This window comes from Eumetopias jubatus, unplaced genomic scaffold (genome assembly GCF_037043125.1).
Source record: "Eumetopias jubatus isolate StellerSeaLion01/CBP00866 unplaced genomic scaffold, mEumJub1_p1.0 scaffold_4, whole genome shotgun sequence".
NCBI lineage: Eukaryota > Metazoa > Chordata > Mammalia > Carnivora > Otariidae > Eumetopias > Eumetopias jubatus.
The window spans coordinates 76,796,299-76,821,876 of NW_028274810.1; the positions used below are offsets into that span (position 1 = coordinate 76,796,299).

Below are 25,578 nucleotides of genomic sequence, written 5' to 3' on the forward strand. Positions count from 1 at the left end.
CCCACCCCCCTCCCATCCAGTAGCCCTCAGTTTGTTTCCTATGATTAAGAGTCTCTTATGGTTTGCCTCCCTCTCTGGTTTCATCTTGTTTCATTTTTTCCCCTCTTCCCCTATGATCCTCTGCCTTGTTTCTTAAATTCCACATATCAGTGAGATCATATGCTAATTGTCTTCCTCTGATTGACTTATTTCGCTTAGCATGATACCCTCTAGTTCCATCCATGTCACTGCAAATGGCAAGATTTCAAATTTTTGATGGCTGCATATTATTCCATTGTATATATGTATATACCACATCTTTATCCATTCATCTGTTGATGGACATTTGAGCTCTTTCCACAGTTTGGCTATTGTGGACATTGCTGCTATAAACACTGGGGTGCAGGTGTCCCTTTGGATCACTACCTTTGTATCTTTGGCCAAATGCCCCAACTTTAGATCCTTTCCATAGAAATAAGACATTACAGATATATTCAAAGTCCAATGTACATTTGTAACCAACCCCATTCTTTTTTACCTTTCTCCCTAGAGGTAACCATGATCTTGAATCTGCTGAATTTTACAACTTTCTTATCTCATTCTATATTGTTCTTGAGAATGAATCCTGTGATTCATATTGTAACTACCCATCAGCTTACTGAGCTTTCCCAAGCCTTCCTAACTCCCCCATTTGTCCTTAATCTATCAATCCTCCCTAGGATCTTCAGTATCTTCTCTCTGGAGTTCACACTCCACAATCCATCATCTCAATCAGGTCCCTCCTATTGTCCTTGAACTCTGTCCTTGCTAATCTGATGAAACTCCTGCCTCCTATCAATCGAACCATAGGATTTCTCTGCTCCCGCCTGCAGGTTGAAGTATATCGTGTGTGTGTGTGTGTGTGTGTGTGTGTGTGTGTGTGTGTGTGTGTGTGTGTGTGTGTGTGTGTGTGTGTGTGTGTGTGTGTGTCTCGGGAGGGGGGGTCCCCTGTGGAGATCTTACTGGTTCCCAGCTTCTACTAGACCTCACAGCTTCCTGACAAATCTCTTAGAGGCTCTAATCAATTCTAATTCCCTTGCCCTCAGCTCCCCTAACTCACAGCAAACATCTCTGCCTATTTCAAAGAGGAAATGCAGACCAATGGGCATGAATTCTCTCACCTTTTGGCTTCACTCCTGGCATATTTACCTCCATCCACACCTTTCCTAATCTCCTTGTCCTCAAACCTTAGAGGAAAAGTTGTCTTGGCTCTGGTCTATGGTTGTACTTTCCACTCATTGATGAATTTTATCCTTTCCTGCATCTTCCAGGACCTCTCTCCTACTACTTCAGTCAATCTCTTTTTCCTTTTGGTCCTTGAGATTCAGTCCATAAACATGGCTAAGTCCCTCTGATCTTTTAAGAAAACAAGTCTTCTTCTTCTTCTTTTTTTTTTTAAGAGGACTCCACACCCAGCACAGAGCCTAATGAGGGGCTTGAACTCATGACCCTAAGATCAAGACCTGAGCTGAGATCAAGAGTCAGAACAATCAACTGACTGAGCCACCCAGGCGCCCCAAAACCAACCTTTCTTGATCATATACTCTAATTATTTACTGTATTATTTCTGTCCTTTCCTATGGCCAGGCTTCTTGAAAGAGTCATCTAATTTTGTTATCACTACCTTCCTCACCTCATGTGCTCCTCACTGCCCATCATACTCAATCTGACATCATAACTTAATTTTCACCAGTCACCGAAAACTTCCAACTTGCCAAATTCAATAGAAACTTCTCAGTCTCAATCTTTCTTGACTTCTGACTATTTTCTTCTTTTTAGAATTCTGTTCTCTCTTGGGTTCTAAGGTATCGCTCATAGTTTTCCCTCTACTTGTGTAAGGCTTCCTTTACAGGCTGAGGAACACAGAGGAGTCCTTGAACCCTTGGAAGCTAGTCCACTTATGGTTTCTACTATGCTGATGACTCAGATCTTCATCACTTTAGACTTCTCTCATTAATTCTAAATTTACATACACAGTTACCCATTGGACAACTTTAGGGGAACTATATAAGGCATAAATTAATGCATTAGGTACTTCTTAATACATTCTAAGTATTTCCACTCTGATGTCCCCTAGGTTCTTCATGTTCATAATGTCTAAAACCAAAGCTGCCTTCTTCCCCCTCAATCCGTACCTGCTTTTATATTCCCTATCTTGGTTAGTGACATCACCATACACTCAGGGGCCTAAGCCAGAAACCTGGAGGTTATAGCTCACTATTTTCATTTGTCACCAAACACTGTAAGTTCATCATCCTTAGTATCTTTTGAACCTTTGCCCTTCTCCACCCTCATCATTTCTCACCTGTATCATCACAACAGCCTCTTTATTGGTCTCTCAGGCCTCCACTCTGGCCCCATGTCAATCTCTTCTCCGTAAAACTGTTCTAGAAACCTTCATCAACAAAATCCAATCATGAATAAGACCCCTCCCCATAGCCGACAAGGTAAAATGCAAACTCTCCAGCATGATCTACAAGGCTCTTCATAATCTGGCTCTTGCAGCCCTGAACTCTACAGCCTGAAATCTCACCATGACCCTAAGTTTTAGTCAGGTAGATTCGGTTCCCTAGATGTGCCATAAACTCTCATTTAATACTCACTTATGACCATGCTTGGCCAAGAAGATCTGCGAAGTTTTAATGGCCTCAGAAACTTGTTCCCTCTTGGTTGTCAGCTCCTCTGTCAGAACCTACAGGATAGAAATAAAGAGTATAGCTTCAGAACCCAAGAAATTAAAGAATCAAAATTATTTGAAATAACGTGTTAAAAATCCTAGGGAAAAACTCAGCTTCGGTCAGATTACTATTACTAATGAACTACAGAAAGATGATTAAGGAGGCAGAAGTACAAATAAGATGACCTCTTAAGTTTCTGTAAGTCCTGGGAGTTAACATTTGTTGAGATAATCATTCCTGGAGTGATTCGTTTTATTCCCACCTAATGTGCTATTACATATTATTCTATCCAACAAGAGACAGATGGACCTTCTACTCACCTGCTGATCTAAAATAGCTTTTTCAATGTCTGTTGATTCTTTGGTCTGGGATGAGGTAGCTTTGCTTTGTGTGTTCCTTGCCAGGGTAGACACCCAGCCCAAAAGTTCTTTAACTTTCTCCACATGCTCCTGTTTTTCCTCTTCTACAACTTTCTAGAATAGGAATTAGAAAATCAGTATCTTGGTCAATGTCTTATTAAACTGGCTTGACTTCTAATTTCCTAAAACAAAGACATGAAAGTTATCTAAATCAACAGGAAGCTAAAATAACCCCAAGATAAATATAATTTACCCAGCTTAGAGCATTGTTCACAGGTACCTAACTGTATGATACCAGTAGCTAAATTCATCACATCTAGATTAGCACCTTTCTTAAAAAAAAAAAAAATGTTTTTTTAATATATGAAGGATGTTCAATAATTATTTATTTTTATTTATTTTTTTATTTACTGATTTTTAAAAACCCTTTACATATACCATCACATTTTCATGATTCTTAGATGTACAGGTAAAGAGAGTGAGATCTACAGAGACTAAGTGAGGTAGCTGTTGATATAAAATTTTCTGCTAATTCACATAGACAAAAATTGGTATGAGTTAATGTTTCCAACAGCATTTCTTTTATAAAAGTAGGTGAACTCGCAGAAACTTTTTTGCAGACAGAAGTTTTTTAGAATTATAAAAAGATTAATATACTTATTACAACAAATTCAAATAATCTGAAATGCATAATATATGTCCCTTTAATCTTATTTCCCCAGAAATTTGGTGTACCGCTAATCTTTGAACAGTGGGGTTTGAACTGCTCAGCTCCACTCACATGAGTTTTTTTTCAATAAATACAGTACAGCACTGTGAATGCATTTTTCTTCCTCGATATTCTTAACATCTTCTCTAGCTTATTTTATTTATTTTTAAAGATTTTATTTATTTATTTGACAGAGAGAGACAGCCAGAGAGAGAACACAAGCAGGGGGGGTGGGAGAGAGAGAAGCAGGCTTCCTGTGGAGCAGGGACCCCGATGCGGGGCTCGATTCCAGGACCCTGGGATCTTGACCTGAGCCAAAGGCAGGCGCTTAACGACTGAGCCACCCAGGCGCCCCTAGCTTATTTTATTGTAAGAACACAATATATAATAAACCTATTTCATTGTTTTTAATAGTTTCATAGCATTCCGTTGTATGGGATTTGTATGTTTTCAATATTTCTCTTTAACAAATTATGTTTTATTAAGGATCTTTGCTCATGTTTCCTTTCTTCACACTTACAATATTTCTATAATGAAGATACTTGAAGGTGGGATTGCTGGACATAATAGGATTAATCCCCATTATTCACAAATTCCATTTTTGTGAATTTGTTTGCTCACTAGAATTTATTTATAAGCCCCAAATCAATACTGGTGGCATTTTTGCAGTCATTCCCAGATATGTCCGATGTTCCCAGCTGCAGTAGAACAAAGGGACCCTCTACCTTCTTGTTTCAGCTCTTACACATCTCTTAACAAGTGCCCTTTTTTTAAATTATTATTATGTTACATTAATCACCATACATTACATCATTAGTTTTTGATGTAGTGTTCCATGATTCATTGTTTGCGTATAACACTCAGTGCTCCATGCAGAACTTGCCCTCCTTAATACCCACCACCAGGCCAACGCATCCCCCCACCCCCCAGCAAGTGTCCTTTCCACAGTCGATTTAGTGCCATATTTTTCACAATTTTTGTTGGTGATTTCACCGTTGAAAATGGACCTAACCATAGTTCTGAACTGCTGTCTTATGTTCCTAAGCATAAGGCTATGACATGCCTTACAGAGAAAATGTATGTTAAATTAACTTCATTCAGGTGTGAGTCAGAGTGCTCTTGGCCTGAATCAACAGATTGTTGTTATATTAAATATAACAAGATTATGTATTATTTGTTGACAGAAAAGTTGACCAGAGGCTTAGAGGAACCTAATCGTATATTTCCCCTGAAGCGCAAGAGTCCAGCGTTCCCTAGTGCAGTGTGCATAGCAGTGTCACAGAACACAACCACCGTGAATAAGGAGAAGTGGCTGTGTGTGCACTTTAAATTTTGACAGATGAGACACGGGATTTTTAATTCTATTTTCAGAATGATTTAGGGCCCAGCCGTCCTCACCTCCTCCTCCTCCAGCCGCCGGAGTGCGTCACTGATATATTTTACATGCTGGGTGGTTAAGGTTACCAGTGCTGTGTAGCGAGTTCTTAAGTCCATGAACTGTGGTTCAAAAAAACAAACAACAACAACAAAAACAATTTAGATAAATTATCTGCCAGAAAAGTGTATTTAAATAGTTGAAAATAAGAGGAAGTTTTCATGAAATCACATGCTCCACAGAAAGGTGAGCCCTAAATCAAACTGTCAGGGCCCGACAAACAAATCTTTCCTTAAGGGAAGAGAGCAGCGTGTCCTTTCCCCACCGTTTCACCTCTTGCGTGATGGCATCTGAGGAGGAAAGCATCCGACGGCGCTTGCCAGGGGATTTCTGCTGTGATTCCACAAAGGCCTTGTATGTCATCAGTTGCAATTCATAGTCCTGGGGGAGGAAGAAAGTTCACTACATTTCCATAGGGCTTTACAGCTCAGGTAACTCACACAACAGAATCATAGTATTTCATTGCTGGAAGGCATTTTAGGATCATTTAAACCAGTGGTTAGCAAATTTTTTCCTTAAAGGGCCAGATGGAAACTATCAGGCTATACGATCTGTCATAGCTGTTCAACTCTACCTTCGTAAGTGAAAGAAGCTGGAGATAATCAGTAAATCAAAGGGTGAGACTAGGTCTCACGTATGGACACTAAAAGCTGAAGTTCATAGAATTTTCATGTGTCATGAAGTGTTCTTCTTTTGATTTTTTTTTTTTAAGCCATTTCTCATGGGCCATGGAAAAACAGGTATGTGGGCTCAGTTAAGCCTGTGGGTCACAGTTTGCTGAGTCTTGAGTTTGCAGTTTGCCGACCATCCTTTTCATCTCATCCATTGGGAAACTGAAGCCCAGAGACAGGAAGTGAGTTTCCCTGATTAGTCAGTGGGTGAGCAACAGAGTCATCCTAAACCAATGTTCGTCTCATGTCCCCGTGCTATGCCGACACTCCCTCTGCAATCCTGAGACTGCCCCCCCTAGGCCAGGCCCTCTTCATACCCATGTGGACAGGCCCAAGAGCCTCTTACTACTCTCCTGCTTTGTTCTCTTCTCTTCTGAATTTATTTTCTATCCTGCCACAAGAATAACTTTTCTAAAACACAAAGATGACCACTTCGTTCCTCTGTTTGAAAGCTTACAAAGATCTAGAGCAGAGCTTCTCAAATATCAACATGCACACAAATCATCTGGGGATCTTACTGAAATTGAAATTCTGATTTGGCAGGTGGAAGATTCTGCATTTCAGACAAGCTCCCAGATGATCCTGATGCTCCTAGTTCTAACACCCCATGTTGAGGAACAAGAACAGAAGGTAAAGTGAAGAGACGGGGACATAGCCTTTCATAGGTGTGCTTCAACCTCCCCTTCTCCTTTTCCATAGTCACTGCTTCTTATGTACCATACACTTTCTAGCTATGCCAGCATATCTGCTATTTCCTCATATGATCATTACATTTCCATTCCTCTGTGCCTTTGATTATGCAGTTCCCTTTGCCTAAAATGTCTTGCTTTCTGTTGTCTACTTAGAAAACTCTAGGCAGAAGGAAAAAAACACAATGAGTTCCTTAAGCAGCCTATAAAAAAAATAGTAGTAGTGGGGCACCTGGGTGGCTCAGTCAGTTAAGTGTCCGACTCTTGGTTTCAGCTCAGGTAGTGATCTCGGGGTCGTGAGAGTGAGCCCTACATCGGGCTCTGTGCTGTGTGGAGTCTGCTTAAAACTCCCTCTCCCTGGGAGGCCTGGGTGGTTCAGTCGGTATGTGTCTGCCTCTGGCTCAGGTCGTGATCCCAGGGTCCTGGGATCGAGTCCCACTTTGGGCTCCCTATTCAGCAGGGGAGTCTGCTTCTCCCTCTCCCTTTGTCCCTCCCCCCAGCTCGTGCTCTCTCACTCACTCCCTCTCTCTCTCTCAAATAAATAAATGGAATCTTTAAAAAGAAAAATTAAAAATAATAATAGCAGGTGCTATCATTTACTGAATGTATTTTAAGTTTGAGGCAATGTCCTATGTATACATTATCTCGTGTAATCTTGACAATCACTCAGTGAGGTAGTTACTGTTCCCATTTTGTAGATATAGCAACAGACACTCTGAGAGACTAACAAACTTGCTCAAAGTCCTAAGCCTGGAAAATGGTGAAGCTAGGATTTGAACTCAATTCTTTGTGATACCAAGTCTTCTGTTATTAACTAAAGAAATGCATTCATTCAAAAAGTAATTCGTTGAGTATCTACTATGTACCTGTCATTGTTCTGAGTGCTATACACATAGTGGAGAACAAGTTAGAAAAAACCTTGCTCCCTTGGAACTCACATTCTAGTGGGAAGGAACATAATAAATAATCATCTCAAGTCATTTCTATTTAAAGATGTTATCAGAGAAACAGGGAGGCGGGACCAGATCATGCAGGGCCTCATAAGCCATAAATAGCTTTAGAATTTTATTATGAATAGGATATGAAGTCATTGGGCAGTTCTGAGCAGAAGAGTGACATGATTCAATTTACCGTATTTCAGCTATTATGAGATGCATATTTCCTCCACATTTTAGGCTCTCTAAAACTAGAATAAATCTTACAATCAATGGTATTTGCATAATTGGCAGAATTCCCTCTTTTTTGGTAGCGTATAAAATGATGTCTGAGATTCAGTGACATGCAGTATATTCTAAAAAGGTGAATCTGGCTACTGTGTGGGAAAATAGCCTGTGGGAGAGGAGTAAAAGCCAGAGATCAGCTCAGAGGTATTAGAATAGTCTATGGAAGATTCCTTACTTAGGTGGAAAGCAGGGAAATGGGGGCAGGTGGGTGGGTAACAAAAGATAGACCAAGGACATATTGGAAGATGGAGCCAAGTTGTTCACAGACTGATCATAAAGTTTATGGCAAAGAGAAGAATTAAGGATGACTCTCAGGTTTTTTGCTTCAGCAAGTAGGAAAATGGGACACTATTTCCTGGAATAGGCAAGACAACGAGAAGTATATTTGAGAGGAAATCCAATACATTCTGTTTCTGACATGGCATTTAAAAAACCTGTGGATCATCCAAAGGGTGACTCCTTGAATCAGAGCTGATGTCTAGTACCACTCTGAGCATTCCCAAATGTAGGGCCATGAAGAGTACACATCTGCATTAACTGGAAGATGGGGCCAGCCTCTAGTAGAAGCACTTATTTGTCCAGAAACAAAACCTACAGTGACAAGGAAGATCTTCCCATGCTGGAGATCCTTTATGTGCTTTTGGGGATATGCTAGAGTTACCTTTACAATAGTGGAGTATTGCTGGGAAAATTTTTGACACTGGTCCAGCTTTGTCTGATTCTTCTCAATTTCTGCAAACAGATCCTAGAAACCAAAGTAATACATTATCATCATTGTCCCTACTGTCATCAAAACCGCTGAGCATTTATTATATTCTAAGGCAGTATTCAAATCTTAGCTACATCAGAATCACCTGCGAGGCTGAATAAAATACAGACTGCTGGGCCCCACACCTCCGGAGTTTCTGATTTGGTAGGTTTGGGTAGGGCTGAGAACTTGCATTTCAAACAAACTTCCAGGTGATGCTGATGCTACTAGTCTGGAGTCCACACTTTAGAAACCACTGTTCTGCATATTTTACATGTGTCACTGCATTTGACCTCAACAATAATAACCTTATGAGTGAGGGAGGTTGAACAAATAATGTAATATACCCATTTTATTGATGAGGAAGTAGAATACTGAGAGGTTAAGTAATGTGGTCAAGGTCTCATAGTGAGTGAGTGAGCCAGGACTGGAATCCAAGCAATCTAACACCAGACTTCATACTCTAAACTGTAATGCTACACAAAACAAGCCACACACACACACACACAAATCCCCAAAATGCTAACAAGTAAAAACCACTTCAAATAATTTTTGTCCATTCACATCTTTCCTGGTTTTTAATGCCCTGGCTTCTAATCCTAGAAAGATCACATGCAGTATCAAGAAACAAAATGAAGCAAGATCATTTTAATCTGTCCATCTATGGTTTCAATATACAGTCACTACAACTTGGGATTGGAAGGGACCTTATGAGTCTGTCTGGCCTAATGTAAAACCCATATCATCTTGAGACCATTCTGCTTGAACTCTTTTCAGAAGAGGAGGCTCAGAATGTCTTATCATTTGGGGAAGCTTAATAGCTAGTCCATCATCTTCTTTTATGATGAATTAACGCCCACCCCCTCCCACCAACTTTCACCATGCTGCTGTCACACCCACCGTCTGCTGGCTGAGTTGCTCCGACAGCACTCTGCTATCCTCTGCCTGGCCTGGCTTCATCATTTCCTGCTGGGCAGTGGTTTCCTCAATCCATTTGATGAGAGTTCCATGGCAGGCTCTGTAATCTCCCAGAACCTCCTGGATACTTTCTAGCTCAGACTGGCTGGAGGAGCAAAGGAAAAGAAACTGCCATCAGATACCTTGGTACAAACAGTAAAATAAATGGTGCGATTCCCTCCTTAGTCCCCCCTCTAGCTGGGCCGGATCACAGAGGATACACCTTTTTTCTGCGGAAGGGCAATGCAATGCCAAGACCTATGCTTGTACCCGGTGCCCTGTGGGGTGAAGGTGAAGAGAAACCAGTTGTGCAAGTTAGCCTTGGACACTGCCTGGGAGCCCAGCATCCCACGATGATCCTTGTCAAATTTTTACCTAGGTTGCCAAAGATCACCAGGGTTGTCAATAAGGTAGTACTGGCTGTATACTTCGGTTTCCTGATGACAGAGTACCCCAGTTATGATTCAGGGACTGCTGTAATTTCTTGGGTGAAAGTAGTAGTTATTTTCTATTAACTTCAGTAATAGTTTCTTATATTACTTTTGTTAGTCTAACTAGACTTGGGATAGTAACTCAATTAATAGAGAATCAATCCAAACTTAGGAGTTGCTAGAACTTCTCTATGTATTTGCCTACCCAGCCTAGCCTCAGAAAGGTCATTTTCTATCTTTCCTATTCAAATCAGACATCAGAAGAAGAAGTTCAAGTAACAGAAATAAAAACCGCTGAATTAGCAAATGAAAGTGGAAGCAAGAAATTCTGCAAAGCCACACTATGAAAAATGGCTCACAGTTGGATTCCTTGGCATCATGGCTTAACTAGATAAAAACTAGAACAGGAGAAGCATAGCTAACAGGACAATCACTGCTGATCCAAAAGCAAGCCTCAGGTCTGTGTTGGTGTTGGTGGTCCCAATTTTCTGTCCTTTCTCTTGTCCAGAATTCATATTGTCATTCAATTTGTACCCTTCTCTATCACTTCCTGCCTTTAAATAAGAATACACAGATGTAATTCAATTTCTGTTTAAAACCTAGTCCCTGGATACGGAAAAAGGGTGAGGCTGCCACTCACCGGGTCTCCAGCTGGACAATGACCCGGTGCCACCGGTCCTGCAGCTGGGAGCCTTTGTCCTGATAGCGCTCCAAATCCAGGTTTCGCTCTGGGGTCAGACGACTCAGCTGCTCTGCCACTAGCTTGGCCTTGGCAATTTCCTCATCCAGGACCGAAAACACTGAATTCTTGTCTCTCACATCACTAAGCCAGTGCTATAGAAACACAGGTACAGGTTAAATATATTCCATGCTAAAAAGGACTCAGACTAAGGTAGAAAACAAGGACATTGTCTATAGCTGGCTCCACATTATACCTGGAATTCAGAAGCTAGACCTTCTAGTGTTTGTGCTAGAAACACCTCCACAATGCTCACTGGGAGGCCAAGGACAGGCGGTACAGTACAGGGAAATGTGCAAAGATGAAACCTGGCTCTCCCACTTATAAGCTATGAAACCAAGATAAATTGTTTAGCCAATCTGAATCTCAGTGTGCTCATCTGTGAATGGAGATTAAAATCTCTACCCTATCCACCTCACAGTTCTGTGAGAATCAATGAGATAATAGCTAAGTGATTTACAAACTTACAATACCACCATGATTGTATCTGATTTAGCTATGATTTTACTGGGGAGAAAAGGGAGAAAATAAATAGAAAGGCATAGTCCTTTATTTTCCCTTTCCAGCTAGACATATTTCTCAGTCCCAACTTCTTTGAATCCACATTAAAATATATTAAATATGATATTCTGCCTAGTTCAAATGCAAACTTAAAACACTGTCATGCCATCCAAAATTGCATTTCTCTGCTAACCCAAAGCAATGGATATGTTAAATCAAGCTCCTACAAAATTCAGAAACTCAGAGCAACCAACCCGTAATGTAGACCGATGGGACTCCAGAGCTGAGAGATCTGCTGGTACTGCTTCTTCTTGACTCAGCTTGATCTCATAACCTTTGACCAAGAGTTCAGCGTCCTGGATGCTACGCACTATAACATCGATTGTCTTTAGCCTATGAGGGTAAAATCACCTACGTTAACACACACATTTTAAGAGCTGAGCCACAGAATTGGAGTGCTACAAAGAGGTTCCCAAACATAACTGCTAAAATCGGTTTTACCATTATTAGATGATGACAGGGTTTCATAAAAACAAGGAAGCATGGTATATGTGTTGCCAATTTAAGCCAATTCAAAATAAAGTTCTTAGTGATACTGGGACACACAGACATGTGGTGGACTCATAGGAGAAACGACATGAGGCCAGAAACCCACTCAACACTACGAAGAGTCTAAGATCGGTGACCCCTCATGGTCATGGTGGGTAGAGGGAAAACCTTCAAAGACTATATTTAGTTTAACTGAAAATTTTTATTTTTATTCTTTAGCGTCCCTTTTTCTTTTTTTCAGAGGTATCTAAAGAAACAGAAATGAGGTACGAAATAGTCCTAACACTGCAAATCCATCTCCCTTTCTGTTATCACTGGCATTTCTTCGCTGTGCACCCCAATGATCCCACTCGATGTTGCCTGGAACTAAAGCCAAAGTCTCTCTTCATGAGTACATGCTCTTCAAGATGTAAAACCTCTCTGGATTGTTCATGAAACACTCCAGGCATTTCCCCTTCTCATCCTAGTGAAAACATTGTCCTTTGGATCCAAATCCTCAGCTTACTCACTTATTCAGATAGACAGTGGACAGACCATACACATGGTCCATTTTCTCCACCAGCAGATTGAGTTCTGAGCGCAGAGTTGGGACACTTGAACCAGATGGAGACTGATGAAGAAAGCTGTTGCATTTCGTGGAAAGAGCATCAAACTCTGACCTCAGTTGCTGCAAATCCTCTTGGGTGCGCTGTCAAAAACAAGACACACAACAAAGATGGGAACACAGAATTGAACAAAGAAATTAGAAAGACGTTCTTGTTTGTAATAACCAAATACAGCAAACAACCTAAATGCCCACATATAAAAGACTAGTTGAATAAACTATGAAACAGCACTGAAGGGGGAGGATGGGAAGAACACACACACACAAGTATTTCCTGAACACAGTATTTGGACTATAGGTTAAAGACAAAAGGAACCAGAAATAAATGTTGAACTCCAGTTAGTAGGTTTGTTTTTTTGTAGTAACATGAGTCAGCAATTCTAAAACTACTTATCTCTACATGCTAGAACTGAGCAGTAAGTAAATTTACTGTGGATATTATAAAGTAGGTTTTTTAGTCTTGGGGAAGGGAGTTACAAATATGGAAAGAAGAGAGGTTAGAATGAACCCTGTGGTACTAGTTTGGAACCAGATGAAGATAGATGCATATGAATTCATAGTTATGTCTGTGTGTGTGTGTGTGTGTGAGAGAGAGACTGACAAAAATACTGATATCAATATATCACCTCTGTGATACGTTCATATGAATATAATTACATATATACACAAAGATGTGTGTATGTGACATAGGGGTGTTTTTGTATATGTGTATGCATATCCGTGTTTGTAAGTAAGTATGTATTTTTCTAGTTCTATCAGCTGAGCAGGCCTAGAAACAATGACACCCCAATAATAATGAGCACACTCAGCACCCAGATCTTGGTTTCTAAATAGTATTCTCCATCTAAAGGAAGTGGGAATCCTTGGAGAAATGGCTGGTTACATAGGTGGGGCTGGCAAAGGAGAGATGAACCTGGAATATTTTGTTTTGTTGAGAAATAAGAAAGCACTGAAAGAATGGTGGGGACAGGTTAAAATGACATAGATGCCAGCTTGAAGGGACTCCCAATGGCTAAATTTGGGAAATTCTGAATATCAAAATAAAGATAATAACAACTTACAAACCTTAAATAACATAAGAATCCATAAGTCCATACTGACCTAAAGAAGGAAGAAAGGAGGAAGGGAGGGAAGCTCTTCCCTTTAGATAGAATAGAAATTTATTCTATTATAATTAATAGGGATAATATAAATATTAAATAGGAATAATGTAATGTAAAAGGAATAACAGAATTAGAAAATCACCTTTTGGCAACAGTCATACCAATTAATTCAGTCAAGAATCAACACGAGATGCTAAAATGGTTGGTGAGGGGCGCCTGGGTGGCTCAGTCGGTTAAGTGACTGCCTTCGGCTCAGGTCATGATCCTGGAGTCCCGGGATCGAGTCCCACATCAGGCTCCCTGCTGAGCAGGGAGCCTACTTCTCCCTCTGACCCTCTTCCCTCTCGTGCTCTCTATCTCTCATTCTCTCTCTCTCAAATAAATAAAATCTTTAAAATAAAATAAAATAAAATAAAATAGTTGGTGAAAGTGTGATACAAAACAGGATATTTACATAGTCTCAAAGTATCTCCCCACAATATGCTTAGTAATTACAAAGAGGAAAAGAGCAACAAGCGATAAAAGTTATCACCAGTAATGGGACAAATCAACATCACATGCCTCCTGATATCATGCACTGAGGACACAAAATCATTTCTGTAGTATTCCTGCCAAAAACATGTAACCTATATCTAATCATGGAGAAGCCTCAGATAAACACAAATAAAGGAACATTCTACAAAATAAATGACCTGCACTCTTTACAAACGTTAGGGGCATGAAAGATGATGAAAAATCGAGAAATTGTTTCAGGTTAAGGAAATTTAAAGAGATGTAGTGACTAAACACAATGCATGATAAGTACTGGATTGAGTCCTGTCCTAAAAATATTCTTTGGTGGCTCAGTTGGTTGAACGACTGTCTTCGGCTCAGGTCATGATCCTGGAGTCCCGGGATCGAGTCCCGCATCGGGCTCCCTGCTCAGCGGGGAGTCTCTTCTCCCTCTGACCCTCCCCCCTCTTGTGCTCTTTCTCTCATTCTCTCTCTCTCAAATAAATAAATAAAATCTTTAAAAAAAAAATACATTCTTTGGTGTGTGTGTGAGGGGGCGGGGGCATACCCAAAAAAGGCATTAGGTCAACTGATGAAATTTTAATGAAGTCTTAGATAATAGTACTATATCAATGTTCATTTCCTGATTTTAATCATTGTCCTCTGGTTACATAAGAGACTACCCTTGGGGCACCTGGGTGGCTCAGTCCTTTAAGCATCCAACTCTCAATTTCAGTTCAGGTCATGATCTCAGGGTCCTGAGATGGAGCCCCATGTTGGGCTCTGCACTCAGCAGGGGGAATCTGTTTGAGATTCTCTCTCTCTCCCTCTCCCTCTGCCCCTCCCCCCAATTTGCACATGCATGTTATCTCTCTCAAATAAATTAATAAACCTTTAAAAAAAAGAGACTACCCTTCATTTTTGGAAATGCACACTCAAGTATTTAGGGATAAAAGAGCATCACGTACAGAACTCACTCTCAAGAAAAGAAAAAAGATTATTATAATGTACATTTGTAGAAAAAATGATAGAGCAAATAGAGAAAAATGTCAACATTTGTGGGATCTAGGTGAAGGCTATATGACAATAAAAAATTTTCTGTATACTGAAACTACTTCAAAATAAAAAGTTAATCCAAAAAAAGAAAGTCCTTCAGAAAAGCTGAATATTAACATTTCTTAGAATGTTCTAATTTGCTGGGACAGATTTCAAATGACTACAGAAAACTAAAGTTTCAATATGAAAATTATAGATTCATATGATCAAAGAAAATTATGCTGCCCTCTCATCCTCTTCTTCGAGCTTAGGAATAATTGAGAAAGGTAAGAAAAATCACTCCTCCTAATTTAGCCAGTCTGTTCCATTCCTTTAAGCTCCCAGATCAAATCTACTATTCTTCATAGAGCTCTCTCCTACGGTCCCAAGTAGAAATGGTTTAGTAATACTCTAAATTTCTATAGCAATGTTTGCTTCGAAACCTGCAAATACCATTGGTACTATCTTATGACATCTCTTATACTAAAGGTCCTAATTGTGACTTCAATGTTTTATCCTTAAGTATAGCAAAAGCCAAAAGTGAGGACTTTGGCTTACTCTCTTTACATGCCTATGAGCACGTAACAAAGCCATTAATATTTGCTTTTACTTCAAAAATACTACTCTACATTTTGATGGCATTTCACTTTTTCAGAAAACTCATTATATGTACCACATCACTTAACTTCCAGAAGTTTTCCAAAACTTCGGAAGTAATACAGTTTGGACTCATGCATTATCTCCATTTTTTAAGAGAGGAAACTAGGGTGAGAGTTAACTTGCTAAAAGTCAAGTGTGCATAAGAGCCTAGAGTAGAATCTGAGTCTTTCCTTAATATTTTTTTGCATCCTATTGCTGATGGCAACCATGTCACAGAAAGTAACACATGCACATCAGGGATAGAGCAGACAGCAGCATCTCTGATAAGTAGTCTTAAAACACGTAGCCCAAATGCAGAGCTTAGAGCAATGTGCCAGTCTGTTTGCCTTTCCAGCTGTGCAGAAAACTAATCAACAGTCAGCAACACACTGGGAGCTGAAATCATGCTTTGCCATAAATAAAAGGCATTTGCAGGCTGCAGGGAAGAATTCTCAAGTAGGAATGCCGTGAGTCTACTGCCTTATTTCTTAAGCTCCATATTGTCTTGCCATCCAATTCACTCTGAAAGCATTTACACTGCAGCCAGCACCCACCCTGCTCTTCAGGCTTACCTCTTGCTCTGCGATCCTTAATGCATTGTCCTGCCGGGCATCTTTGTCAGTCCTGGAACTGGCTGGAGACTGAATTCGTTTGACCAGCCGCTGTTCACACTCCTCCAGGCGTAGTCGGATATTCTTCAGCTCTGAAATGTACATCTTGGCCACAGTTTCCTCTTTGTCCTCTGCAAAATGCACAAGCACAGGATACCATTAAGCACCACAACAGAGGTCAACAAACCTGAAAACAACAGATTCATCCTTAGATAGAGGGCAGCAGACCAGACATTCCACAAACGAAAGCAAGGCCTTATATGGGAGGAACATTTCGTCTGATCCTAAATTCCCTGCACTGTATACTCATCTTTAAGGATCTAAACCTGTTATGTCCACAAGAAAATGTGGTACGCTGACTAGCAATAATGAGTGAAATAGGGCCTCTTTGTCCATGATCTGATTTTGAGAATTCATCTCTATAAGTTTTTCCCTATCTCAAGTTTTGAGCCACTCAAATGGTAAAAAGGTGGTACTTTCTAGTCTCCATGAAGGTCTAGCAGCCCCCTTCAGGGCTCTCAATCCACCACTCCTCTCCCTTTTCCCAAGGCACACACCATTCTCTATGGACTTCATCAGGTGCTGGAAGTGGGTTTTACAAGCCTCCACCTCCTCTTCCAAGCGCAAACGATCAGCCACTGAGAACAGCAGAGAGTCACGGCTATCCTGCAGGAAGTCTTCATAGTGGGCCTGGAGGCTCTTCATAACCTGGTGGCACTCCCCTGGTGCTGAGGATCTAAGCTAAAGAGAAAAAAAGAAAAGAAGAAATTTCAGCAGAAATTTCTCCTTTTTATTGATGTTTAACACATATACAAATCAGGTGCACACACCATAAATTGCAAACATGTTGATTTTTCAGAAACAGAACTTACCCATGTAATCAGCATTCAGATCAAGAAACAATCTTACCAGCACCCCAGAAGTACTGTGCCCTCTGGACACAACACTTCATAATGGTTAATTCACCAGTATTCCTCTACTACATACACACTTACACAAGAGCCGCTTGTCCTGCAGAGAAGAAGTCTACAACCTAGGTTGGCCAAGAAGACTGAAGATACCATGTATCTTCATCAGGACCCCCTAATCCTGAAACACTATCCCCGACTCCACTCTAGGTGGGTAGAAGTCTCACAGTAATGAGAAAAAGTTCCTTCTGAAAAAAGCTTGCCAATAGGATGTGAGCCTGAGGTAAGGCTTTCACACTTACCTTTTCCAGGTTCCAGGTCTTTACAACGTCAAGGTCCTTCCTCAGATAGTTCCAGGAGATAAGGCTTTTGGTGTTAACATGTAGCTGATGCCAAAGGGCCATCACTTTCTGATAAGACTGCTCCACCCTAGAAAGGACAGAGAACTTGGCTGTAGCTTTAAAACTTGAGCTCCTCATTAGAGACCTTCCAGGGGAAGATGTGATTGCCTTAGCAGAACTGGGTTTGTAGGCTAAGCAGAGAAAGGCAAAAAATCATATACTAACAAGGCAATCTTTAGAACAAAATTAACTGAGATATTCAAACAATCTGGATTTACTATAGTATTATGTCTATGATGTCAGCATATGTTTAGGAGTCTTATAAATGTGATCCATATATAATCATGAGAAGTAAGAAGATATATCCATGAAGAGAAGTAATATAGAAAAGTAGAAATAAAATAACCCCATCTGGAATTGTTGAAAAATGATAATATCAAATGCTTAAAAAGTACATTGCTGTGGTCTATATATTCACAAAAGTGCTAAGATGTTTGAAAGTTAAGAGTAACTTAAAAAGTCATCTGGCATATTAAAAATAAAAAAACAAAACTACAGTATGAAGGACTGGAGAAATTTTTTTTTCTAAAGCATCCCATGCCTAATTCAATCTCAACTTCTGGAAGAGTTACAAACTCACAAATACACAGACATATTCAACACACATACCACATTACCTTGAATTTCTTCAGGTCAAGAAATGTGAGATATAAAGAACAGGATGGAAAACTAGAAGCCAGGACTTCACTTAAATAAGAGACCTTAAACCCATTAGTTTATCTGCTCTCTCCAAAAATCCCACTGAAATTTCAGTGGTATCAAAATCAATAGTTGAAAATAGCAAACTAGGGAAAGTAGAACTCTAGGGTGGGTGGGTTTTATTATATGTTCCATGGTATAATTCAGCTTTTAAAAATATGTATGTATATGGCATTAATAAAATATAAAGAAGAAAATTAACTATTAATATAAAAATCAGTCTTCTAAGAGTAAACTGTTTAACTCAAGAATGATCACTGAATATATCTCAATTGAACATCAGCATTTACTGAAAAGCTACAATGTAGCTGCCAGTCAAAGATTTGGTATCTTAATTGGAGGCCTTTCCCAGAAGAAACTTTAAAACTTGGCTGCTCTGTTTAAGATCACAAATGCAGGTTCATCCCTCCACCAGCTTACTCAGGCCAAGCAGCCCAGGTGGCAGCTGAGCGAAGTTACCTGGTGGCCATCTCAATGGCATCCTTATTGGGTGAGGGGATGAGGAAACAGACCGATGGCACCATCGCCTCATTCCCTGTGGGGCTGATCACCTTCCACTTGGTCCGCTGCGAATTATCTTCCAATACACACTCATCATTCTTGCAAATGGTGATCTGGAGAGACAAACTCACAAATTATTGCTAATGGATAAACCAACAACCCATTATGATATTATGAAAGTTATAAGGAGACTGTCTTAAGACCTCCAAGAGCTATCTCTCTGCATCTACAACCATCGGGATAAAAGTTAAAGGGACACGATAGAGGGGAGGGGGGTGGGGGATGGGTTAGCCTGGTGATGGGTATTAAAGAGGGCATGTTCTGCGTGGAGCACTGGGTGTTATACACGAACAATGAATCATGGAACACTACATCAAAAACTAATGATGTAATGTATGGTGATTAACATAATAAAAAAAGTTAAAGGGACACGAATAATCATAACTTTGCTCTTGTGATACTCCCTCTTCCTCCCTTCTTGTTGTCCCACTCAAATCGCTGAAAAGGTTTAAGCATTTTGGAATCATCAACTCTTCCCTTTGGGAAATAAGTAACCAACATTATCATCCCTATTTTATAGACAGAAATACAGAGACACAGAACAGTGCCAGGGAAGTTCATTCCTTTGCATTACAAATATCTACTGAGCCTAGTATGTGCCTGGAATTTCGGTGGGCCACTGGACATAAGAATGGTAAAATGGTAAACTGACAAACATGGTCTATATTCCACACATTCTGGTGGGGTATAGAGTTACAATACTGTGTGGAAAATGCAATTTACCAGGGAATGCATGAAAGGGACAGTGACCCAGTCTTGCCTAGAGAGGTAAAGAAAGATTATTCAGGACTTTGAAGCCACATTAAGGAATTTAGGAATTGTAGGATGTAAGCAGGGGAATAACTTAAAAAAAAAAAAAAAAAGATCATGCTGGGGGACACCTGGGTGGCTCAGTCAGTTGGGTGGCCGACTGTTGATTTCAGCTCAGGTCATGATCTTGGGGTCTTGGGATTGAGCCCTGCTTTGGGCTCTGCTCTCAGCAGGGAGTCTGCTTAAGGATTCTCTCTCTCTCTCTCTCTCTCTCTCTCTCCCTCTGCCCCTACCCTGCTCATGTGCTCTCTCTCTCTCTCTCTCTCTCAAATAAATGAGTGAATCTTAAAAAAAAAAAAAAAAAGATCATGCTGGTGGAAAGATAAAGAATGCACTGAATTGGGGAGGCAATGCCATAATCCAAGTGAAAGAAACTGACGGTCTAACTTAGGGTAGTAGCTGCAAAGACAGAAAGAAGTACATCTAAGGGATATTTATCTGCAAGTTGATACTGATTTGGTAGTTCTACTAGTTGTAGGGGATAAGAGGGGAAAAGCCAAAAAAAGCGCTCAGGTGCTACAAAGTACCATTTCTGACGCCACTTAGGATATGGGGTGGATAATGACGCCAATCTCCAAGGCAGGGAGCAGGTCAAAACTGTAGAGTTTGGGTTTTTGTTTTTGTTTTTTTTTTTAAGTATGTTTAAGTTCTAATTAAAAAAACAAAACAAAACCCCTCTACCATTGGACCTCTCCCTATCATAACTCTAACCGAAGGCTTCGCTTCTCCCTTCCTTCCCTCTGGAGTCAGAGGCGCCCCTTCCACTTCCTCACCTCTATCTGCCGGTAGTCACAGACGGCCTTCACAGAAATGGTGCTCTTCAGCACGTGGTCGGGACTTCGTGGCTTTAGCTGAACAATGGTTTTTGATCTCCCAACAAGACTGGCAACAGAACTCTTGGACTGTATAAGCTGCTCCTTTTCATCCTACAAAGTGAGAAGAAACACAAGAAGACATTAATGTTGCTATTCAGGGTGACTGAGTCAACAAAGAAAACTGAGTGCTCCACTCCCTCAGAGAATGTCATCTCTCAGTTAAGTAGGGACCCGTGGTGGAGCCATCTTAGAAATACAAAGATAAAGAAACAAGGAGAGGATATTTCTGTCTTCTACCAAGTGATTTTGTACTCAAATTGTTCAGCTTTCTCCCTGTGCCCTTTTCAATGAATCATGAAGCCACATGCAAAAATAATAAAAACAGAAAACAAAAAGAATTGCCAGCTGCCAAATACAGATAAACACAGCTAACACAGGATTTCCCCAAATAACGTTCAGAAAGCAAGGAAGTTTAAGAACAATAATAACAACGTTGCTGTTGCTATTATTATTATTCGCTTTCTTACTGGTAGAAGCCAGTTCTTGCCTTCTGCTTAGGAGAAGCCAGAATTGTGCTCTTTAAGAAATTTTTAAATAATTATACCTCCCAAGCTCTACTACTAATATTTCACTTTCTTAAATTGAGTCAAACTTTGTAGAGAAAGATCTATAGCTCTTCCACCAACAATTTATAAACTGATACTGTTGGTGAAGACATCATTACAAATGATTTAGGATTTACCTTTTCGTGTCTTGCTGTGCCACAGTCACGTAAATTTGACTAATTTGAAAGAAGTATCATGCAAAATTGAAGCTCTCAAGTCTCTGCAAACCCCATTATCTTAAAAACTAATGAACTTTTTGCCCACAAAATTGGTAGCAATCTACTACCAACCGTGTTAGAGAGTAAAAGATAACTTTCATGTATTACCAGGATGTGTCAAGCCCATTTTGAGGTATAAAAAGTCCTTAGAAGAGGGCTTTCTTAGGATGGAAGTAGATGTGATGAGAGTAAAGAGTTAATAATGTTAAGAAATGCCATTAAAGAATTAAGAATATGCAAGTAAAGAAAAAGAAATGCTTAAATAAACTACCTGTGCCTGTCCCCGGGAGCATGATTGGAAGAAATACAACTTTAACTTATTAGTTAAGAAAGAGGAATGGAATATATCAGGGAGACAGCCACACTGTTCCATACTTGAGAGCTGGTCTACCCATTTCCGTTTCCTTGCAATAAAGATGTCAATTTCTGTCTAACCCACAGCCAAACATCTCAAGTTCCAGAGACCAAGTGCTCAGCGTGGTAAAAGTTCTGAAAAGAACCAGAAGCCATGACAGATGCTCCCGAACCTGACGGACAAGCTGAGGAAAAGCTGAGGAGCAGACCCAGGTGACTTCATGCCCAGATGACGCCGCCAACCCGAGGCCCCTGACCTGGAGAGGAGGGAACAGAGCAGCGACCCTCGAGAAGAGAAGATAGGACAACAATTGCAGAGGAGTTACCCTAAGACAGGAAGGTACTCTGTGGAAGGGAGGAGATAATAGCCAAGGATTATTATATTCCTCCTTCATACTTGAAGGACCTCCAAGAGAGACATTCTAGAGACAACATCTAAAACGTCAGGCTTTTATCCTTCATTCCAAGTTAATTAAATTAACAGATTATTTGCCCAGGTGAAACACTGAATGTGAACCCATTCACAGGTTAATAACACCTGAAAGTGTAAAAATAAATCAATAAATAATCAACTAATGTTCACAAATACCCAAGTCTCACTCATGAAAAAAATGGCGGTTTGGGTTATTCTAGTTCTCTTATTTATAATTTTCTACTGAAATGAGAGTCCCCTGTTTCTCATATAGAAAAAATAATTTCCCTATTACATACTCTTCTATCTTAATTTGGGATGTAGTTGGAGCCTTGTCTTGCCAACTCTGTGTAATATACATTCAATACATGTAAACAGTCCTGCTCTGATTTTATTACCAGCATTCCTCAAAGAATAATTCATTGGAGAAAATGAATATAAAATTCATTTGGATTAAATACTGGATACAAAATTTTTTTAAGTTAATATTGCTACACATAAATATTGCCATGATATCTAAATAAGATTTTAATGTCATCCTTAGTTAAAATCAATATTCTAATATCTCATTTTACCAAAACAAAATTACCAACAAGGAAAAATTTGGCTCAGGTCTAGTTTATTGATTTGGTTTTAATTCTCTTTGCATGAAGGAGTAAAAAAGAATTTGATGTCACCTAATCCCCTTCAACTCTATTTTTCATGCTCTACACCTCATGGTTAGTCCCAACTACTGAATTAAAATAGGAACAATGCAAAGAAAGTATGCTGAGCACTAAGTGGCTCAAGGGGAGAGGACTAGGCTGTTACTTCAATAGCATACGCAAAGGAACCTTATTAGCAACTTTTTTACAGAAAGAAAAGAAAAAAAACAAAATTGGGGTTAAACTCTATTTGAACATGAGCCAGACTGTATAGTAATGACCCAATGCCTTGGAGCATTCAAGGATATAAACAGCAGCAGCTGGGATGGTTTACTCTGTTTCTCAGAAGAAATCATCCTGCTGATGCAACACCCACCATGGAGTCCTGGAGCAGGTCCTCGAGGCGAGATAAGCTGGTGTTGTGGTCACAGGAGTATTTTCGTTTGATGGAGTCTTGGAGGTTCTTCAAGAATGACTCCAGCTCCCGTGCATCATTGAAGAACTGTGGGGAGTGGAGGGGTACCTCATGTGTAACTCATCACAACACAATGATTTTAACCAAGAAAGAGCAATCTCCCCGTGCAGAGCTGAGCAGAACTGATGACTCTCCTGGATTATCGATGTTGCATTACATAGTCCACAGGAGTAGAAACCAAGGGCTTAAAATGCCATGTCCGGGAAATATTAGTGATGACAACCACAAAGCCTATGGCACCCTATAGGAAAGTCAGTTGGCTTCCCCTCCTCGGAAACGCTGCTAGTGACAACACCTGGCTGTGAGGCAGACATCAAGAAAAGCCTAGAGGTTGAGTGATCATAAGTTCCAATCCATTGATAAGGTTACAAAATGATCAGGAAGATTATTTCATTTAGGGCAAACCCAAATAGAGGTAACAGCTTATTTCCTCCTGCCACCCTCACCTGAAAACAAGGAGTATATTCTCGATGTTGTGATCGACTGAAGAAAGAAAAATGGTCCTGATGTTTTACAGCTTATCCCATCAAGAGGGAGGGTTTACTTTTCCCCTTGAAGCTGGGCATATAGGCACGTGACTTGCTTTGGCCAATGACACGTTAATAAATGTGACAGCAGAAGAAAGGGCTTGTGCCCTGGGGCTTGCTCTCTCTGGCCGTTTGTGGAACATAACTACTCCATGGAGCCTAGGAGAACCTATCAGGTGCTAGAGACTTGTATATGGACTTGTCCCCCACGACCCCAACCAACCGTCTGACAAGGAAGTGATGCCATTTGGGACCCACCAGCCCCTCGCCTGCCTGCCAGCTGCCTGCAGCCATCCATACGCCAGGTAAGATAAGAAAAATCATCTTTTCTCATCTCAGCGGAGCCTAGCCCAAATTACCAACCCACAGAACCAAGAGCTGACTAAAGGACTATTGTTCTAAGCAGCTGTGCTTTGGGGTGGTGGTTTACACAGCACAGGTCAACTGACGGAGATGTGTGTTTCACCCCACCTCTTCCACATGCAGGGTTGTGCGCACACACACACACAGACACACAACGTGCACACAGACACAAACACAAAGTCCACATACCTGAAAGTAAGCAGTATTCTCTTTTACATGCTGCTCGACACACAAGCACAGCTGCTTCATCCACTGCAACTGGGACTGGGCGGCGGCACTGTAAGCCTGCAGCAACCGAACACACACACAGAAGGGCAGAGTTTAACAACATCTGCGTGCAATGCTCTCTTTCAAGCACAGCTCTGCCACTGACAGGCCAACCAAAGATACACGGAGATACCTGATGGGCATCGGCTGAGTGCTCACCATCAGAAAGAGGCTTGCCTTTCGTCCAACACGGGTTACATAGAAAAGGCCTCTCTCGTGCTCAACTGCAACCCAGCTGACCCTTGAACAATGGAGGGACTAGGGGCACCGAACCTCCGTGCAGTCAGAAATCCACATGTGACTTCTGACTCCCCAAAAACGTAACTAATAGCCTGCTGTTGACTGGAAGCTTTATTGATAACACAGTCAATAAATACCTATTTTGTGCATATTTGTACTGTATATATACTATATACTTGCAATAAAGTAAGCTACAGTGAAGAAAATGTTACTAAAAAAATCGTAAGGAAGAGAAAAACATTTACAGTACTATATGGTATTTATTAAAAAAAAAAAAAAAACACATATAAGTGGGCCCGGACAACAGTGCAAACCCATGTTGTTCAAGGGTCAGTTGTAAATGATCAGCAAAACCAGGACATAAATAAATCTCTCCCGGATTCCTCCACTGTATCTCTTTTCTGGGCAAAGGCACCACACCAACAGGAGACAGGATCTGCATCTGCCTGGATGCTTATTTGAAGAAATATGGTTCAATAGGAGTCTATAGCTCTTTTGGTTTCTCATCGCATTCTCTCCTTTGTTTGTAGTCTTTTGGGGACTGTGATGACAAGAGAGAGGATCAAAGACAACTGATCACGGACACTTCCTCCAGGTGTTGCAGGAGAACAAAGTCTCGGGTTTGAATGCTTCTCTGATGACAACCTCTGAGCACCTGACCCCTACACATTCTCAAGTCACATACCTCCACAGTCTGCTTGGCTGGGTGGTTCTCAAGTGACAGCAACTCTGCTGTATCTTGTAGAGACCGAAACACATCCTGTTTCTCCTCCAGTTGCATTGTCAACTCCTGAAAATTGAATTCAATTGTATGCAGTAAGTGCTATTAAAGGCTGTGTTCCCTGCCCGACTTTAAAGGAGCCTCCAACACAGGGTGAGCGCCAAAATGAGGAGTAAACAGCACATGCCAGAGGGTTTCAGAGAAGAGCAAAAATGCTAGAATTATTGGAGAATGATTCACAAAGGGTATGGGACCTGGGCTAGACCTGAGGGAGCGGGGAACACAGGATGAGCACAGGAGGCAGAGGAAGGAGACAACTTGGCAGGCAGGGCTGGTTCGCGGCCCCACTGGCCTAACACGGTACCTG

At 40.7% G+C, this 25,578-nt stretch overlaps 1 protein-coding gene across 10 annotated transcripts in view; it reads right to left on the bottom strand.

Moving 5' to 3' along the window:
- MACF1 (microtubule actin crosslinking factor 1) overlaps nucleotides 1–25,578 on the bottom strand; it is a 229,394-nt gene that overhangs the window by 128,426 nt on the left and 75,390 nt on the right. For all 10 annotated transcript variants that reach the window (XM_088022487.1, XM_088022489.1, XM_088022488.1 and 7 more), the window contains exons 18-34: nucleotides 25,176–25,280; nucleotides 24,173–24,268; nucleotides 22,995–23,120; nucleotides 20,344–20,496; nucleotides 18,659–18,813; nucleotides 17,402–17,528; nucleotides 16,749–16,932; nucleotides 16,153–16,322; nucleotides 12,217–12,395; nucleotides 11,413–11,551; nucleotides 10,559–10,752; nucleotides 9,431–9,593; nucleotides 8,444–8,527; nucleotides 5,473–5,580; nucleotides 5,163–5,261; nucleotides 3,017–3,169; nucleotides 2,622–2,710 (exon numbers count right to left, since the gene is read on the bottom strand). In XM_088022487.1, coding sequence (XP_087878613.1) covers nucleotides 2,622–2,710; nucleotides 3,017–3,169; nucleotides 5,163–5,261; nucleotides 5,473–5,580; nucleotides 8,444–8,527; nucleotides 9,431–9,593; nucleotides 10,559–10,752; nucleotides 11,413–11,551; nucleotides 12,217–12,395; nucleotides 16,153–16,322; nucleotides 16,749–16,932; nucleotides 17,402–17,528; nucleotides 18,659–18,813; nucleotides 20,344–20,496; nucleotides 22,995–23,120; nucleotides 24,173–24,268; nucleotides 25,176–25,280 — 2,324 coding nt within the window. The remainder of the gene's footprint in view (nucleotides 1–2,621; nucleotides 2,711–3,016; nucleotides 3,170–5,162; nucleotides 5,262–5,472; nucleotides 5,581–8,443; nucleotides 8,528–9,430; nucleotides 9,594–10,558; nucleotides 10,753–11,412; nucleotides 11,552–12,216; nucleotides 12,396–16,152; nucleotides 16,323–16,748; nucleotides 16,933–17,401; nucleotides 17,529–18,658; nucleotides 18,814–20,343; nucleotides 20,497–22,994; nucleotides 23,121–24,172; nucleotides 24,269–25,175; nucleotides 25,281–25,578) is intronic.